The sequence below is a fragment of the Teleopsis dalmanni genome, chromosome 2, assembly GCF_002237135.1.
Source record: "Teleopsis dalmanni isolate 2A chromosome 2, ASM223713v2, whole genome shotgun sequence".
Lineage (NCBI taxonomy): Eukaryota > Metazoa > Arthropoda > Insecta > Diptera > Diopsidae > Teleopsis > Teleopsis dalmanni.
Window position 1 is genome coordinate 190,113,587 of NC_051847.1, and position 18,610 is coordinate 190,132,196.

The 18,610-nt window shown below is 28.0% G+C and overlaps 2 protein-coding genes across 8 annotated transcripts; both read right to left on the reverse strand.

Moving 5' to 3' along the window:
• Positions 1 to 261: 261 nt before the first annotated feature.
• On the reverse strand, positions 262 to 6,828 carry LOC119682270 (protein suppressor of hairy wing-like). Of its 2 annotated transcripts, XM_038095665.1 has the most exons (10): positions 5,890 to 6,257; positions 5,583 to 5,836; positions 5,147 to 5,494; positions 4,934 to 5,092; positions 3,312 to 3,739; positions 3,113 to 3,245; positions 2,882 to 3,054; positions 2,688 to 2,821; positions 636 to 2,467; positions 262 to 570 (listed from the first exon to the last, which is right to left on the reverse strand). In XM_038095665.1, the coding sequence occupies exons 3-10, from the start codon at positions 5,450 to 5,452 to the stop codon at positions 361 to 363; spliced, it is 3,375 nt and encodes a 1,124-aa protein (XP_037951593.1). In that variant the 5' UTR covers positions 5,453 to 5,494; positions 5,583 to 5,836; positions 5,890 to 6,257; the 3' UTR covers positions 262 to 360. The 2 variants fall into 2 exon arrangements, with proteins under 2 accessions (XP_037951593.1, XP_037951594.1); XM_038095666.1 differs by lacking the exons at positions 5,583 to 5,836; positions 5,890 to 6,257 and adding an exon at positions 6,628 to 6,828.
• Positions 6,829 to 8,651: 1,823 nt separating this feature from the next.
• LOC119682267 (zinc finger protein 658B-like) lies at positions 8,652 to 17,133 on the reverse strand. Of its 6 annotated transcripts, XM_038095655.1 has the most exons (30): positions 16,765 to 17,133; positions 16,539 to 16,697; positions 15,231 to 15,658; positions 15,023 to 15,152; positions 14,883 to 14,966; positions 14,739 to 14,822; positions 14,599 to 14,682; positions 14,343 to 14,533; positions 14,145 to 14,290; positions 12,633 to 13,350; positions 12,444 to 12,576; positions 12,293 to 12,376; positions 12,148 to 12,231; positions 12,004 to 12,087; positions 11,854 to 11,937; positions 11,710 to 11,793; positions 11,569 to 11,652; positions 11,425 to 11,508; positions 11,278 to 11,361; positions 11,134 to 11,217; positions 10,993 to 11,076; positions 10,850 to 10,933; positions 10,713 to 10,793; positions 10,571 to 10,654; positions 10,426 to 10,509; positions 10,281 to 10,364; positions 10,138 to 10,221; positions 9,886 to 10,076; positions 9,684 to 9,829; positions 8,652 to 9,275 (listed from the first exon to the last, which is right to left on the reverse strand). In XM_038095655.1, the coding sequence occupies exons 1-30, from the start codon at positions 16,981 to 16,983 to the stop codon at positions 8,923 to 8,925; spliced, it is 4,407 nt and encodes a 1,468-aa protein (XP_037951583.1). In that variant the 5' UTR covers positions 16,984 to 17,133; the 3' UTR covers positions 8,652 to 8,922. The 6 variants fall into 6 exon arrangements, with proteins under 6 accessions (XP_037951583.1, XP_037951585.1, XP_037951584.1 ...); XM_038095657.1 differs by lacking the exon at positions 11,710 to 11,793; XM_038095656.1 differs by lacking the exon at positions 10,281 to 10,364.
• Positions 17,134 to 18,610: the final 1,477 nt, after the last annotated feature.

Consider the following 18,610-nt stretch of genomic DNA (forward strand, 5'->3'; position numbering starts at 1 on the left):
AGCACATTGACCCAAAACAAATATTTCTAATTATCTATACTAGATCAAAACTGAATATCTACACCAAATGAATTATTAAAATTTACAACAAAATTAATAGAAAATAATTTACAAATAAATATTAATACATTGATAGATATTAATAATACTTGGACAAAGTTTTTTGAAATAAATATTTGCAAACTCAAAAGTTACTACAATTGTTATATATAATTTTATATAGCAAATTATGGCATATAAACAAATGTTACTATTACGATAAACATTAAATATTAAAACCCGGCTATAAATGCACTGCATTTACATAATTACCTTTTTTACAGATAATGTTTTAAAAAAATATCTTTATTTAAGCATGTTTCAATCGTTGTCATCATTATCCAATACAAATTTAATCACATCATCAATTGGATAATAGTTTAAGAGTTCCAATATGGAATCATTATGTAAAACAACACTAAAGAGCAATTTTACATACCCACGCATGCGTGTTGCATAATCACAATCAACATAGCTTGTCTTATCCTTACTTAAATCATATCCACAATTTTCTATTACTCTGCAAAGTACCTGTTAAAGAAAAATCAAATAACTTAAAACAAAAATTAAAATTACAAATTATCTAAGAAACATACATATTCTTCAGTTTCTTGTGGCCAACCAAATTTTGTCAAAGTAATTCTATCCACTAAAATATCCAATAGTTTCCGAACGTTACTTTTTATTTTTGTCTCATCATCACTTTTTTCTTTTTCTTTGGTCGTAATTTGTACTTTCTCATCGTCAGATGCAGGGTCTGTAACGGCAGCAACTAGGCTTTCAGCTAAAGATTTAATATAATTATTTTGTTTCGGTAAATTCTTCAGAACAGTAGTTTTTGACTGCGTTACTACTTTCTTATTTTCTAGTGTAGTAATAGTATATAATTCATTGTTTAATAATAATTGCTCTGTTGTTGCATCAGATACTTCATTTTTAATATATTTTTGTGCAATACCTTCAACTGATGTTCGATCATTTGTAAACGCATCAAACTGACTTTCAAGAACATCTGTTCTCTGTTCCATTTTTATACTCTGGCTTTCTATTACAGTACATATTTCTTTTTCTAATAATAACTGCTCTGTGGAAATTTCAGGTGGCTCATCTTTTACAAATTTGTGTGCAAAGAAGTTTTCGTTAACCGATGTTTGATTGTTTGTAATGCGATCAATTACGCTTTCAGAAACAGCACTATTCGGTGTGGTTTTTATAGTCTCATTTTCTGAAGCTGCAACACAGTATTCTTCATTTTCTAAAAATTTTTCTATGAAAATTTCAGGCAAATCATCTTCCATAAGTTCTTGTATAACAGCATTAACTTTAATAGATGCTTGATCGTCCACTATAGTATCAAGTGAACTTTCAGGAACAATAGTTTTTGGCTCAAATTTCATACTCTCATTCATTGACTTTACAAAACAGCAGTCTTCATCCATCAATAATTGCCCAGTGTAAGCTTCAGGTGGTTCAACTTTTATAAATTGTTGTACAATGGCATCACCTTCACCCAATATTTGATTCACTTTATTTGTATCAATTACGTTATCTGGAACACTTGTTTTTGGCTCAATATTTGTAGACTTCTTTTGTAGAGTTATAATATCGTATTCTTCATTTACCAATAGCTCAGTAGACGCTTCAAATGGTTCATCTTTTATGAATCGTTGAACAACGGCATTACCTTCGATTGATGTTCGATCCTCTGTAATACCACCAACTACAACTTTAGAAACAGCAGTTCTTAGCTCGGAATTCATAGTCTTATTTTCTTGAATTATAAGACAGTGTTCCTCATTTTCTAATAATTGCTCAGTGAATTGTTGTACAATGGCATCACCTTCGACCGGTGTTTGATTCTCTGTTTTACTATCAACTACAATTTCAGGAACAGCAGTTCTTGACTCAGTATTCATAGTCTTACTTTCTTGAGTTATAACACAGTATTCATCATTTTTTAAAAATTGTTCAGTGGAAACTTCAGGTGGTTCATCTTCTATAAACTGTTCTACAACGGCGTTTGTAATAGGATCAATTAAACTATTAGAAACAGACGTTCGTCGCTCATTATATATAGTCTCATTTTCTAACGTTATAACACAATATTCTTCATTTTCCAATAACAATCGATCTGTTGTATCTTCTTCGGCTGCAATCATTTCTTTTGGTAATGTAGCCTTATTATTTGTTGTAGTAAAATTATCATTGAAATCATCAATTCTATAAATCTTTGTTGGTAACGAGTCGTACTTATCCAATTTTACTTTTTGTGCTTTTTGTTTGGTTTTATGGAAAATCTCCGATTTCTCTTTATTTAGTTTAAGTATATGAGAGTTTAGAGTTTTAACTGAATCGAATTCTTTTACATAAATTGTACAGTTTGTTTCTTCTTTTTCTGAATCTTCGAGCCTACTGTTGGTATATTTAGCTAAAATCAATATAAAAATTAATTCTCATTAATAATAATTCCATTTTATATTAAAATTTTGCTATACACAAAATAATACAAAAACAAAACGAACTCTTTTACTGTTACGGTTCCTGGGTTTATGTTAAAAAGCAAAACACTTAAGTTAACTTATAAGTGAACTTACAAGTTTATCAAGAACATCTTTATTGAAATTTAATATATCTTAAAAATAACTCACGTATTTGAATTTTTACGTTGTAGTCTTCCGGTTCTGCAGAAGCAGTTTTGTATTCATAGTATTTAAATTTGCTCTCCTGAATTTTATTTTTTCCTTTGAACTTTAATGTATGAAGTTTGGTATGGTGCTCTAATCTGCAAAACCATGTTATAAAATATTCAATTCATTTTATAAAGTAAAAAATATTTACTTACTGTTGAATTGTTTTAAATCTTTCTTCACACTTATCGCAGGCATGTGGATATATATGAGTTTTAATATGATAGCGTAACTGTGTAACTTTTATGAAATGTTCCCCACATATGTTGCAAACATGCCGCATTAAATGCCGATTTAGTGCCTTCTTATCAATAAAACAGTGATTACACTATAAATATATAAATATCTATAAAATTAATCATTAAAAAAATAATTGAAATAATTACTTCAGCGCATGTGTAGGGTTTCTCGCCAGTATGCGAACGACGGTGGCTTTTCAACGCATCCAATGACGGATATTTTTTCTCACACAAATCGCAAGCAAAAGGGCGCTCTCCCGTGTGTGTACGTTTATGTCTACTGCATATATCATAGTTTACAATTAATATTTTATAATTATCAATTAAATTAAAAAATTAAATTTACTTCAAATTCCATAAACTGTAAAAACAATTCTTACAAATGGGGCACATAAATTTCTCTCTTTTTGTTAGTTGTATACACAGGTGATGCTTTAAGTGCTTTCGCAAATTATCAAGACGGGAAAAATCTTTATTACACACCTTACAACTAATGGTGTCATTAGCACTCGCTGAGCAGGCTGTATATTTTTGATGCCGTTTCAAGTGGTCTATACGTCCAAAATCTTTACCACATACTTTACAAGCGAAAAGCCTTCCACGAGTTTTATGCTGTTTTTCGTGCAGCTTCAATAGGTGATCTGACCGCAATTTTGCATTACATATAGAACAAGGAAATTGATCAAATTCCGAATGTGTTATGAAAACATGTCGTTCGTAACTCATTTGTGTTTTAAAAGATTTTGGGCAATGATCGCAATTTATTTGACCCAACTAAAAAAAAAACAAGAACAAGATTTAAAAAATGTGAACATTTTAAAATTGTTTGTCTAATAATTGATAAATATTTTTTTGAACTTGTATAAGAATTTTATGATAACACTTAACTTCTTTACCGTATATTTAAGAAAGTATAAAAGATTGAACAGTACTTTTAAAGCGTGAATATTAGTCAAACGATCTGATAGGCTCATTTAATAAATTTATTACTTTTTTATAACTCGAATTAATCCTAATATCTCTTTTCAAACTGATATATAAATCAAAAATATATTTTTTGAAAAATTAATGTAGTAAATAATGTAAAAGTCGCATTTACATTACAGATATATTAATAAAATTATCACGTTATATTGATGTTATGTATGATTATATGATAAATAATTAATAGTAATTATAAAAATGCCAGATATTATGCGTAGATAATTAATTATATTTAAATATCTACATCAAAAAGAAAAAGATACTGTACAAAATATTCTTTACTGTTGTAAACTCATAATTGGTTTACAAAATGTTAAAGTTTAGTTAATTCATTTAAAATCTGTACATATATATTTTAGAAATATACTTTGTGAGAGAAATGTTGCAACTGATTCCAGTATGGCCTTATTATATTAGAATTAATGAATTTAATTATAATTAATGAATTAATTAGCATTAATCAAAATATAATCCTTATGGTAAATTTTATTTAACTGTAAAAAACAGAAATACTTGGTATATAGTGATCATTATTGAGATATCAGTTTTATGGTTTCACCAAATAAAGTTTTGAGATTTAAATAAATTATTCAAATTAGATAAATTGAAAGAACGTTTGTTTGAGATTTCTAGCTGGGAACAAATGCAAATATTATACACTATACACCATATACAATATACGTAGAAGAAACTAAATATAAAAATTACAATATTGATTTAAAATTACTAATATCGTCATATTTTTATATTTTTAAAATATATATTGTCATGAAATTCTCACGCAGTTTTTATCATTAATAAACAACTTGAGTATGTGAATTATATTAATATTTTCATTGATACTATCAATGAATATTATGTTCGTTGAGTCTAGTACCTTATAAAAATGTTTATATTTAATTTTTTAAAAGGTTGTGGATATACATTTAAAATAGAAAATACATTTTTTTTTATTAATTTTAGCAAAATACTTAAATGACCTACATGAAATGTATCATAACTTTCTCCACAACAAAAGCATATATCATTGGTCTCCATATTAGTTGCATCTTTCTCAATTTTCTCAATATTTTTCAACATTTCTGCTTTCCGTAAATGGTAACCGCCTTCAAAGTGACAAAAAGCCAAATGATTCTTAAGATCCTATTTAAATTAAAATAAATATATTTTTAAAATAATAAAAATGTTAAAACTTACATTAAACTGACTAAATGGCTTATAACATTTATTACACATATGTTTCTGAGAACGACAATTTTGATTTTCCTCAGCACTTGGAGGTAATGCTTCGGGAATGTGTTCATTAGATTGAAGTTCAGAATTGTTTGTACTATTGTCAGCTAGCTTAAAATTAATAATATCTGTTATAGGACCACTTTCGCCTCTAATCGAAATGGTTTGTAGAACGTAGTGACTCATTTTCTTTTGTTTTACCTGCGGACAGTTACTCATTGCTGTGTTCAAATATATTTGTAGGGATGGTGCAACTGGCAAAATCGTCATTATTTGTATTGAAAATGCATTAGTGTGCAAGTGATACAAACCCTAAATTTGAAACAAAAAAAATTTCGTAAGTTAATTTTCAAGTATGTAGTTTAATTATTTATAAAAAAGCGTAAGTTAAAGTTGATACCGAATAGTTAAGCTTAGGTTAGTTTCGGAACTGATACCAATTCCAGCGCTTTTCTTCTAAATTTGTATATTCCATTAATGTAAATTTTTAATATATTTATTATTCATAGCATTTGGGAAGGATTTGATATTTTGACCCATATATGAAAACACTTAGATTTATGCTATGCGTTACAACGAACAATCTTAAAATTCTTGGGGTATCCAGAATTCGAAAAATGAGAGAACGTCTTATGAATGGAGCTGTAAGCAGGTCTTGGATTTAAAAAATAACATTAACATCCTATTTATGCTTATAGTAAACCTACATAGAGATCTGGTATCACTAACAACCATTGGATCTTTGTGTGGCTTACCGCCAGCCAGAATAACCTTAACTTTCGCTTTTATTTAATATCATAGGCGTTTAAAATTGTTAAGCCATTTCCTTAGTCTTTATCCATTTAATTTTTAATAGAAACACTGAGTATCTCTTATAGTGCATAAACTAACGAAAAATGAGTGATAAAATAAAATGTATATTGTCAATCTCGATTTAAATCTTATTATGTTGAGGCTAGTTGAATCAGTGCACTTGAGCCCTTTTACTCTCTATTAACGTTTCTTCATAATCCCACTCTACGCTTTGACTAGATTATTGTTTATCACTTCATCAGACTAAGCAATAACTGACCTCAGATCTGCATACCTTCCCGAGGAGCCTGTAACCATTCTGAGATTCGATAACGTAGTGTTGGTAAGCCTGTCAGTTTTCGTAAATAATTTCAGGGCTCCGTCCTTTATGAATTTTTTTATCGGATCTTACGCAGGTCAATTTAACTTTACGTAAAATAATTGATGATAAATAAATAAATATCAGTTTTTCATAAAAAAAACGGCTTGATGAAAGTTAAAACTCAGGTGATTTTGTGTCTCTTGTTGTAATTTGCCCGAGTCACAATTTGCGAATAGTGTTTACTATAAAACAATTTATTTCATAATAAAAATATTTAAATATCTCCAAACAAATCAATTTAATATTTTTATATTGCTTCATTTGCAATTACCTATTTACATACGAAGCAAAAACAAATATCTAAATCACTTTTAAAACATATATTATTAGTCGAGAGAAAAATAATTTTAAAACATATCAAATAACTATTTTATGAACAAAACGAATATAATTTATTGTCAATACAAAATTTAACATTTTTAACACGATCATCTATCAAACATTTGTTGTCTTTTCCTTATCATTGACATCTGTAAGAAAAGAAAAAATTCTTGATCTTGCACGACAGGGATGCAATTAAAGCAGTCAGAGAAACTCATCTTTACACGAAGCCTATTTATGTGCAATAATGTTCCAACAAAACTTGATGTTTTTTTTTTATTAATTAATTTTTATTAATTAAATGTATCCGCCGTATCTTGAAAATATAGTAATAAAAATGTGTATATATACACGATCTTTTTCGAGTTACGACGTTATGGAGTACATTTGAATACCTTTTTATATGCATAAAATCATATTTTTGAATTACAACAGAATATTCTATTGTCTTTGTAAGTGAATTTCTGAGAATGACTGTTAGAGACAAGCTTGAAACATGATGAGTTCCCTGGCCGCCCAATAACATTTGTTACTGTAGAAAACATTGAATCGGCGAAGCAGATCATGTTGAAAAATCGTTGTGAACCGATTTGAGAGATTGCAGTGTTGTTGAGCATCTCATATGGATTGGCCGTACACATTTTAACTGATGTTTTGGGTTTGAAACGCGTCGCTTCTCGGCTGGTGCCAAAAAAACCTGAATTTCATTCAAAAAAAAGCATCGTTGTGATGTGACCAAAGAAATGATTTCCAACGCATATAGTGACTCCACATTCATTGAACGCATCATAACTGGTGATGAGACATGGGTGTATGAATTTGACATGCCCACCAAACAACAATCGACTGAATGGTGCTTCGAAGGTGAGCCGTAACCGAAAAGAGAACGCCAAAGTCGGTCCAAAATCAAGGTTATGCTAACTGTTTTCTTCGATATTCGTGGTGTGGAGCACTATGAATTCCTTCCGGATGGTCAATAACGAGTATTATTTGGCCGTTATGCGTCGTTTGCGTGAGACTATTTGCAATAAGAGGCCATATTTATGGAAGGAAAACTCTTCGATATTACATCATGATAACGCACCGGTTCACACATCGTTGGATGTGTCGTAGTTTTTGGCCAAAAACTGCATCAATATCATCAAACAAGCACCGTACTCTCCAGATATGGCCCCGTGTGACATTTTCCTCTTCCGCCTACTCAAATTGCCATTGCGAGGAACGCGTTTTTAGACCATAAAAACCATAAAAGCCATAAAAAAGAATTCGCTCCGTGAACTAAAGGCCATACCTTCGGCGGCCTATAAAACTTGTATGGAAAATTGGATCAAGCGTTGACATGCATGTATTGCCGCAGGAGGAGAGTACTTTGAAGGCGTTAATAAAGAAAATTATTAAAAATTAGAATTTTACGTTTTTTTTAATTCTCGTGATCATACCATAAGTCCGGCAAAAAAATAAATAATATATATATATATTATTTATGTAATCACGATTATGATAACGATTATGTATGACAGAGAAGATTTCGATACATGTGACAAAAATTTTTAAAAATAAATTTTCGTAAGTTTTCACTGATGCAATATTTAATTTATTTATTTATATTAACAATTGTACATTTGTTAATTGTACAAAATTAAAACTTGTAAAAGTTTTAAGTTAAGTATTCAAAATAAAAGTGTTTCAAAAATAAAATCTCGACATAATCATCGTTACAACTAATAATATGAGAGATGAATTTTGTAATTATATTGTAACAGATTTCTAAACGATGATTTTGTGTATTCTCGCAAGCGTCTTGAATAATCACAATAATCAGCATTCTCCTAATCATAGTCACAATTTTCCACAAATAACATAATATCAGCAAATTTAACATACTTCTAAAATTTCATAGTTATAATCCTTTAAAATTAACTAACAAAATATATATCAACTAATATATACTGTTAAACTTAATTCCAAAGTAAATTTTCGGATATTACTTTTTATTTTAAAATAATTTGTAATCTTCATACTTTTTATTATTAGAAAAATCGTTTATGATGGTAAAACCATGTTTCCTTTCTAGCTGTTGATTCTTTGAAGGAACAATACTTTTCAGCTTTGTTGATATATCATTCCTTTCTTTTAGTTTTTTTATACAGCAATGTCACCGCCGACTGATCGATTATCTGCAAAGACATTTCTTAAATACTCGAAAAAAGTTTTTGGTGTTTTTTCCATTTTCTAATAATAAGTTCTATGTATTTGCTTCATTAATTTCTGATTTTATATATTCTAATTCTGCAACGCCACTTTTGAATGCACTAGCTGGAGTATCGGGAACAGTGGTGTCCGGCTCGGTTTTTATACTCTGATTTTCTAGTGTCATAGAATTGTATTCTTCGTTTTCTAAAATTATTTGCTCTGTGCTTATTTCACATACTTCATCCTTTATAAATTCTTGAACAATAGAAGAATTTTCTTCACGATATTTTACGGGTAATTTAATTTTTCTTTTATGTCTTGTACTATTTTCCATTGAATTTTTATCGGAACATGGCTTAAATTTCTTGTCATAACTCGCATCGTCTCTACGACGTTTTTCCAAATCTTTAAATTATAAAAATTTTATATAGAAAAAAATTATTTAAAATAATTCAAAAGATTTATGTTATAAAATATATAGATATAAAACCTATTATAAAGTTTGAAAAACTCAGTTTTTTTTATTAAATATTATTTGAATTGATATTTAGTTTACGCTTACATTATCAGAATTAATTCGATATATGTGCAGTAATAAATGCTGTATATTTATACTTAAATTAATTCAAAATTATGGCGATTAAATCTTAAAACCGTAACTTCACGTTTTAGTGAAATACTTATGGAAAACAATTAACAATTTAAATAAAGATTTCTAACCTCAAAAATATCTATTATTTAAATAAATAATTAATCATATTATAATTAAATTCTTAAATCATAAATATTTTGCACATATTGAAAATACTCTACCTAAATGAATTCCCGTGTTATGATGAATTTTCAACTCATCCTCTGTCGAATATACCGCTTCGCAATCTTGGCACTTGAATTTATGTCCCTGGGGTTCATTTTTCTGTTTGTTTTCAGATGAATGAGTTTTAATATGTTGTTCAAGTCTGCAAAGTTAAGCTATTAATAAATTTATTTTTTATAAATATAAATAATTATTTACTTCTTATTGGTTTTAAATTTTTCTTCACACTGATCACAGGCAAATGGGTGTAAATGAGTTTTTCTGTGATAACGTAGCTCAATTTCCTGTAGAAAACACTTCCCACATTCATTGCAAACGTGTGGCTTCTGGTCTGCATGTCGCTGCATATGAATCTTTAGTCTCTGCTTAGACGCAAAACTTTTATTACACTATAAAAAATATAATCACGTATTATACTTAAGCTTAAATATAAATAATTTTAATATATACTTCAGTGCATGAAAATGGCTTTTCACCTGTATGTCGCTGCATATGAATCTTTAGTCTCTGATTAGACGCAAAACTTTTATTACACTATAAAAAATATAATCACGTATTATACTTAAGCTTAAATATGAATAATTTTAATATACTTCAGTGCATGAAAATAGCATTTCACCTGTATGTTTCATCATATGAATATCGAGTCCTTGCTTAGACGCAAAACTTTTATTACACTATAAAAAATATAATCACGTGTTATACTTAAGCTTAAATATAAATAATTTTAATATATACTTCAGTGCATGAAAATGGCTTTTCACCTGTATGTCGCTGCATATGAACCTTGAGTCCTTGCTTAGCAGTAAAACTTTTATTACACTATAAAATATATAATCTCTTATTATATTTAATCTTACATGATAAAAAATGGAATACATACTTCAGTGCATGAGTAGGGCTTGTGTTTACTATGACACTTCATATGATTATCGAGTAAGCTCATGAAAGCGAAACTTTTATTACACTATAAATAAATGTACTTATTATATTAAAATTTAATTGAATACGTTTAAAATGTATACTTCAGTGCATGTGAATGGTTTTTCACCTCTATGCTGCATTATATGAATCTTAAGTTTGTCCTTAGAATAAGCTTTATTACACTATAAAAAATTTAGTTCTTATACATGATATTAAATAAAATAATTTAAACATATACTTCAGTGCATGGGTAGAGTTTTTGACCAGTGTGTTGCTTCATATGACGATAGAATGTGGTCGTGTAAGAGAAACTTATATTACACTATTAAATATGAATATATTTTTATTTAAACTTATATATAAAATAATTAAAACATATACTTCAGTGCACGAGTAGGGCTTTTCACCGGTATGTCGCCTCATATGACATTTGAGTGAGCTCATTGTAGAAAAACTTTGATTACACTTAAAAATTATATAATTATTATTTTTAATTTTATATAAAATAATTAAAAGATATACTTGAGTGCACGAGTAGGGCTTTTCGCCAGTATGATGCCTCATATGAATATTGAGTGAACACTTCATAGAAAAACTTTTATAACACTAATAAAAATATAGACTTCTTATATTGAATCATAAATTAAAAACAATCAAAATATATACTTGAGTGCATTTGTAGGGTTTTTCGCCAGTATGATGTCTCATATGAAGCTTGAGTCCTTGCTTAACAGCAAAAGTTTTGTTACACTATTAAAAAAATAGATATAATTATTATATTTAATTTTATTTGAAAATAATTGAAAAATATACTTCTGTGCATGGGAATGGTTCTAGGCCTTTATGTCGCATCATATGAACATTGAGAGAACTCTTAATTGGAAAACTTTGATTACACTATTATAAATATATATTTATTATATTCAATCTTAAATGAAAATAATTACAATATTATACTTCAGTGCATGAATAGGGCTTTTCACCAGTATGTCGCCTCATATGACTTTTGAGTGAGCTCATTATAGAAAAATGTCGATTACACTTCAAAATTAAATACTTATTATTTTTAATCTAATATAAAATAATTATAATATGTACTTCAGTGCATTTGTAGGGTTTTTCACCAGTATGTCGCCTCATATGAATCCTGAGTGTACTCATAATAGAAAAACTTTGATTACACTGTTAAAAATATATATTTATTATGTTGAATCTTAAATGAAAATAAGTATAATATTATACTTCAGTGCATTTGTAAGGTTTTTCACCGGTATGTCGCCTCATATGAATTCTGAGTGAGCTCATTGTAGAAAAATGTTGATTACACTTAAAAAGTTTAAAAGTTATATAATTATTATTTTTAATATTATATAAAATAATTGAAATATATACTTCAGTACATATGCATGGTTTTTCACCAGTATGCTGGTTCATATGAAGAATAAGTGAGCTCTTAACAGTAAAACCTTTATTACACTATTAGAAATATAGACTTCTTATATTAATAGGTAAATTGAAAATAATTAAAATATATACCTCAGTGCATTTGTAAGGTCTTTCGCCAGTATGTTGTCTCATATGAATATTGAGTCCTTTCTTAGAAGCAAAAATTTTGTTACACTATTAAAAATATTTTTACTTATATTATTTAAATTTAAATAAAATTTATTAAATTATATACTTCAGTGCACGTATTAAGTTTTTTACCACAATGATACCTTATATGATAATTCAGTGACCTTTTGAGAGAGAAACTTTTATTGCACTAGAATAAAATAATAAAAATATACACTTATTATGTTTATTTTTACAACAGTAATTATTATATTCACTTTAGCACAGGAGTATGGGTTTTCACTGTTGTAAGAACGATTAAGGTCATTCTGTACACCCAATTTCAGCAATTTCTTTTTAAAAGAGTCGCAATTGATATATGGCTCATTTGTGTTTTTACTTTTATGAACACTGCAAAAATTTAAATTATGATATTTAATTTCTTTATTTATGTATATATCACTTACTTGAGCACAGTTGATTCGTTTTCCATAATTAATTGCTCAGTAACTGTTTCAGTTTCTTTATCTTCTATTACTTTTTGTGAAACTCCGCCATATTCGAGAGGTATTCGATCGTTTATAATTGTACCGTTTGGAGTTTCATTAACAGCAGATCCTGGTTCAGTTTTTATAGTTTCATTTTCTATTGTCATATTATTGTACATTTCGCTTTCTAATAGCAAATTCTCTGCAGGTGCATCGGGTACTTCTTGTTTTATAAATTGTTGCATAATAACTTCATCATTGATGAATATTTTTTCATTATTACTCATATGTGTCGGCTGTATCCTTTCACTTTTCTTTTCGTTATTGAATAATAATTTTTCTGTGGTTGTTTCAGTTCTTTTATCTACTATACATTCTTGTTTAATAACTCCATTTCCTATTGACGCAAGTTCTTCATATTTTAGTGATGGCAAAACATTGTTATCAGTTGGAGTAACATTTTCAATAGGGTTTTCGTTGGAATTATCACTTCTGTAATGCTTTTCTGATGACGTGGCGACATTATTTGGTTTTAAGTTTTGGGTACATTTAGCACTGAGGAAATTCTGTGGATGCTCTCTATGTATCTTAAGTAGGTGAGAGTTCAAAGCTTTCACTGTATTAAATTTTTTGTTACAAAGCGTACAGTTTCTTTGTTTTTCTTTCACATTTTTGGAGCTGTTTTTGGTGTATTTATCTGATATTTATATAAAAACGTGCATTACATTTAAAAAACAATCATTTATAAAATATATTTAAATATTTAAGAACTATTTGTGATATATCTACATAACGATAAGAAAAAAGAAAAATTATGGAAACTCAGTTTGTGAATAAATACAACACCTGCAGTTAACATTTATAAGAATATGATAATATATGTGTCAGATTTAACTTTATCACCGATGCAGATGACGGATTAAATAATGTGACTCCTTCTGACACATATCCTTACGTTTCCAACTACCTGACATATTCTTTCACAATATTTGTTAAATAAACTATTTTGTTCATTTCTGTAACAGTGGATAAAATTTTGTAGATTTATTTGTAGACATGATGTGTCTGAGTAAAATAATTCTTGATTTTCAAATTTAGCCAAAAGTTTAAATAAAATTAAAATTTTATGATTTTTTCTCTCATACAAATCTACAATCTATAAAGCTCTAACTATCGATAACCATTGTGAATTTGCAATCAGCGTTAGCACATTAGCACATTACTACACAACAAAACTACAATAATTTTACAACATAATGACGACGTAAATACCTGCTGGGCAACCTAATCTTCTTGAACTTGTATCATTCTGTTCTTAATATTCTCAAACTTCATATACTTCATATACAGTAGACTTCTAATTTAACTAATACTCGATATAACAAGCGATCAAATGCTTGAAAATACTAAACATAACAACTGTTTTTCTGTGTTTCTAAATAACACATTTTTTATACAACAAAATTCTATTGTGTATTAAAAATAACTTACGTATATGAACTTCTGTATCATAATGTGTTTTAAGTTCTTCTTCTGTTGCATAAATTGCTTTGCATTCTGTGCATTTGAATCTTTGTTCTCGAGCCTCATTCGCCAACTTGCTTTCAGACAAATGAATTCTGACATGTTGCTCAAGCCTGTAAAACCAAACCATTAATATATTTATTTTTTCAATGTAAATAGAATTACTTCTTATTAGTTGTAAATGTCTCTTCACACTGAGCACAAGCAAAAGGACGTACATGCATTTTACTGTGGGAACGTAGCTGATATGCTAGCATAAAACGTTTTCCACATTCGGAACAAACGTGTGGCTTTTCCCCACTATGTCGCTTCATATGAACATTGAGTGCTCCTTTACGAGTAAAACCTTGTTCGCACTATAGAAATATGTATACATATTTTATTATATATAATTTTAAACAAATATAATTGGAATATTTACTTCAGTACACGTAAATGGCTTTTCACCTGTATGTCTCCTCATATGAATTTTAAGTTCGCCTTTAACGGAATAATTTTTATTACACTAAAATAGTATCTTAATATAATGTTATTCTTCAATGAAATAATTCAAATATTTACTTCAGTGCACGAATAGAGGTTTTTTCCAGTATGCCGCTTTATATGTCTATTAAGATTCAGCTTAACCGCAAAACTTTTATTACACTATAAAAAATATATTATTAAAATTATATATAATTTTAAAATATTACAATTAAAGTATACTTCAGTGCATGTGTAGGGTTTTTCTCCAGTGTGCCGCTTCATGTGATTATTGAGTGCATATTTGGTAGTAAAACTTTGATTGCACTATAAAAATGAATGCCTGTTATATAATATTAAACAAAAATAATTGATATATTTACTTCAGTGCATATATAAGGGGTTTCGCCAGTGTGAGAATGGCGATGGTCTTTCAATTGACACCCTGACAGAAATTTCTTGTCACAAAAGTCACAAGTAAAACGTTTTTCTTTATGTCTACGTTTATGCTTTCTGCAAAATATTAAAAATTAATTTCAATAGACTTTTTAAATGTATAAATCATTTATAACTTATTACATTATAACTTACTTTAAAATCGACAAACTGGGAAAACTATTTTTACAAATAGGGCACATAAATTCTTTAATTTTTGCAAGTTGTGTGGCAAAATGCCGTTTTAAGTGTTTTCGCAAACTATCTACACCAGAGAACACTTTATTACACACTTTACAAGTGATGGTTTTTTTTAAGCTTCCTGCGCACGATGTGTACTTTTGATGACGTTTTAAATGGAAACTGCGAGTGAAATCTCTGCCGCATATTTTGCAGGCCCACAATCTTCCAAGACTTGCGTGTTGCTTTTCGTGTAACTTCAATAGGGTAGCTGTCCGTAATTTTGCATTACAAATAGAACAAGGAAATTCATCGAATTCCGAATGAATTATAAAAATATGTCGTTCGTAACTCAGTTGAGTTTTGAAGGATTTTGGACAATCAAAGCAATTTATTTTTCCACGCTTCACAAGAACAATATGAGTTAAAAACAATTTCATTAGTAAAATAAAATATTGTTTCATATATAAGGTCTGTTCCACGAGCTACTTCTAGTAACTTTGAGTAACACTGTGTATACACAAGTGCGTTCCACAAGCAAATTGAGTTTTACTATGAGTAGCTCGTGGAACAGACCTACTCTATAAGAATTTCGTGATAATCAATAAATATTTTATGAAGCGATACTTAACTAATATTTTTAATAGTTAGACGTATTTTTATATATATATAATAAGTTAAACCAAAAGAATTAATTATTTTTTATTAATTATATATTATTAATATTTTCAGTAATTTGCTAATGTATCAATAATAGTCATTATTTTATTAAAAATAAATAAATTTATAAAAAAGAAAGCTTAGTTTTTTTACATATTTAGATATAATTTTCTTGTTTTATGAACTATTCGTACATTTTCAAATGATATGGCTGGAGAAGGCAATGGAAATTAAGATTGATTGTTCTTACTATACCAATTTGTAAAGAAGACAAAGTATGAATTAGAGTATAGACAAAATTACAAGAGCTACCACAATATAATTTTAAATATTTTGAAAAGACCATAAAAACTGTCTTAATAATACGTTATATGTATTTAGAAACTACTTTGGATTAACAGACATAGACAAAGAAAGTTAATAATTTTGTGTTAATAGAACATTTTAACTTTGGACATTTTGAACGAGTATATATACAAAAATATTTAATTGTATTTGCAATTGAAAAAAGAGTTTTTTATACAAACGGCAAGATCAAAATCATAATTTTATTCTAACTTTGGTGAATATTAAATAATCCTAATTATATACATTTATGAAATTATCAGATTATGATAAACTTACATGAAATGTATCATAACTTTCACCGCAACAAAAGCATATATTCTCCTGCTCTAGTTTAACCGCATCCTCTTCGATTTTCTGTATGTTTGTTATCATTTCTGCTTTTCGAGTGTGATAACTACTATTCAAATAGCACACAGCTAAATGTTTTTTAAGCATCTGTAAAGTATAAGCAAAGTATAAGACATAAATAAAAACTGATTTAAATAACAATTACAGTACTTACACCAAATACTTTAAATGACTTAGAGCAATTGTCGCATTTATGTTTTTCAGTACGATCCTCAACTGCTTCTTTTGTACCGTCAGTATTCAAATGGTCCCTATCATTTATATTAGATATTTTGTCCTCCGATTTCACTATATCATTATCCGTTAATGAAAAACCAATGTTTGGGCCTACTTCGTCTTTAATGGAAACGGTTTTTAAAACGTCGTGACTCATTTTTTTTTTATTTTAGCTGTCCTGGTCAACTTTTCAATTTATTCATGAGAGTGTTTAAATGGAACGAATACCATTTAGTTTTAGCAACAAGGAAAGTCAATCATTTTCAACGGTGAAATTTCTTATTATTATTAAAATAATCATACTTTAAATTATATATTCATATTTCGAAAGTGAAAATTTTAATTTGTAATATAACTAGTTTTATGTATTCGACATAGGGTTAACATAGGGTTAAAAGTTGAGGCAGTTTATTATTGGATTTTATTCAGTACATTATTTACTCGAGATTATACTGAGAAACCAAATAACTTATTGATGATATTATTTGCAATTTATATTTATGTAAATGAAAACACGAACAAATTCGAAAACTTCTTATGTAGTACAACTAATATTTGTTACTTTTTTAAAATGTGTCAAAAGTGCAAACAAAAAAAAAACAAACTTCAGAGTTGCAATTTACGCAACGAGATAAATTTATATACACACGGAGAAGATTTATTTTATACACTTATTCAACCGCAGCGGATTTCTCATTCTTAGTGACGTTCAATGAATTTAGTTATATTGTCATTACGACGTCAAACAATCGTAGTTAACCAATCCGAAGCATTAGCTCCTCCACCAATCCTTTAAATGTTTTTTTCTTAGAAGGGTTCGAATAAAAATGAAAAGACAACATAAATTTTAGTTAATTTGTTGAAATTTGGCTGACGCTCTTTCGCGTATTACCAAGTACTCATCATCAATGGTCTTAGGAAATATTCGAATTTTTTAATTAGTTTATAGTCGGTATACAATTTGTGACTTTTTTTGTGTTGGAAAAAGTTCGTTATGGCCCAATGTTTCCCTGGGAACAAATGAATATAATTTGTGCGGACTGCAAGTGCCAGGTTTAGAATTCATGTCTGTTAAATTAGAAGTGATAACTAATCGTTTTTTTCCACAAGTAGCCAAAGCTACACAAACTTACAATGCTCAAGTTCCTTAGAATAGTGTCACTTAAAAAACAAAAACTTAAGTATTTTGATAAGTATTATTATTTCTAACACTTAAACGGCAAGACAAATGTCTTTTAGGAAGTAGTAGTAGTATCTTTTAAAATATATATTTTTCATTGATTTCATTCAGTAAAGCGATAGTGTTATTGATTGCAATGATCATCAATCAATTTACCTGTTAACTTATTTATTTTATTATCTTTATTTAGGCTAATGTGGTCAGATCTAATACACAAAAATAATCTGCTTATTTGATTTAATTAAATAATTATTTTAAAACAATAAATTTAAGTGAAAAAATTAACTTTTGTATTTATAAATTAAATAACATTTATTAATTACTTTAAATTATTATATATGTCTTCTATATAACTATATCATAAATTGAAGTATAAAAATTATATTTTATATTATAATACAATAGAATTGTTATATAACAAAATAATATTTGTAATTGTATTCGTTTTTTAGTGGACTTTATGTTATTTTTATATTACTTTAAATAATATATATATTATATTACTTTAAATATATATATTATATATGTATGTAATTACGATAAAGATTATGATAACGATTGTGTATGACAGAGAAGATTTCGATACATGTGAAAAAAATGTTTC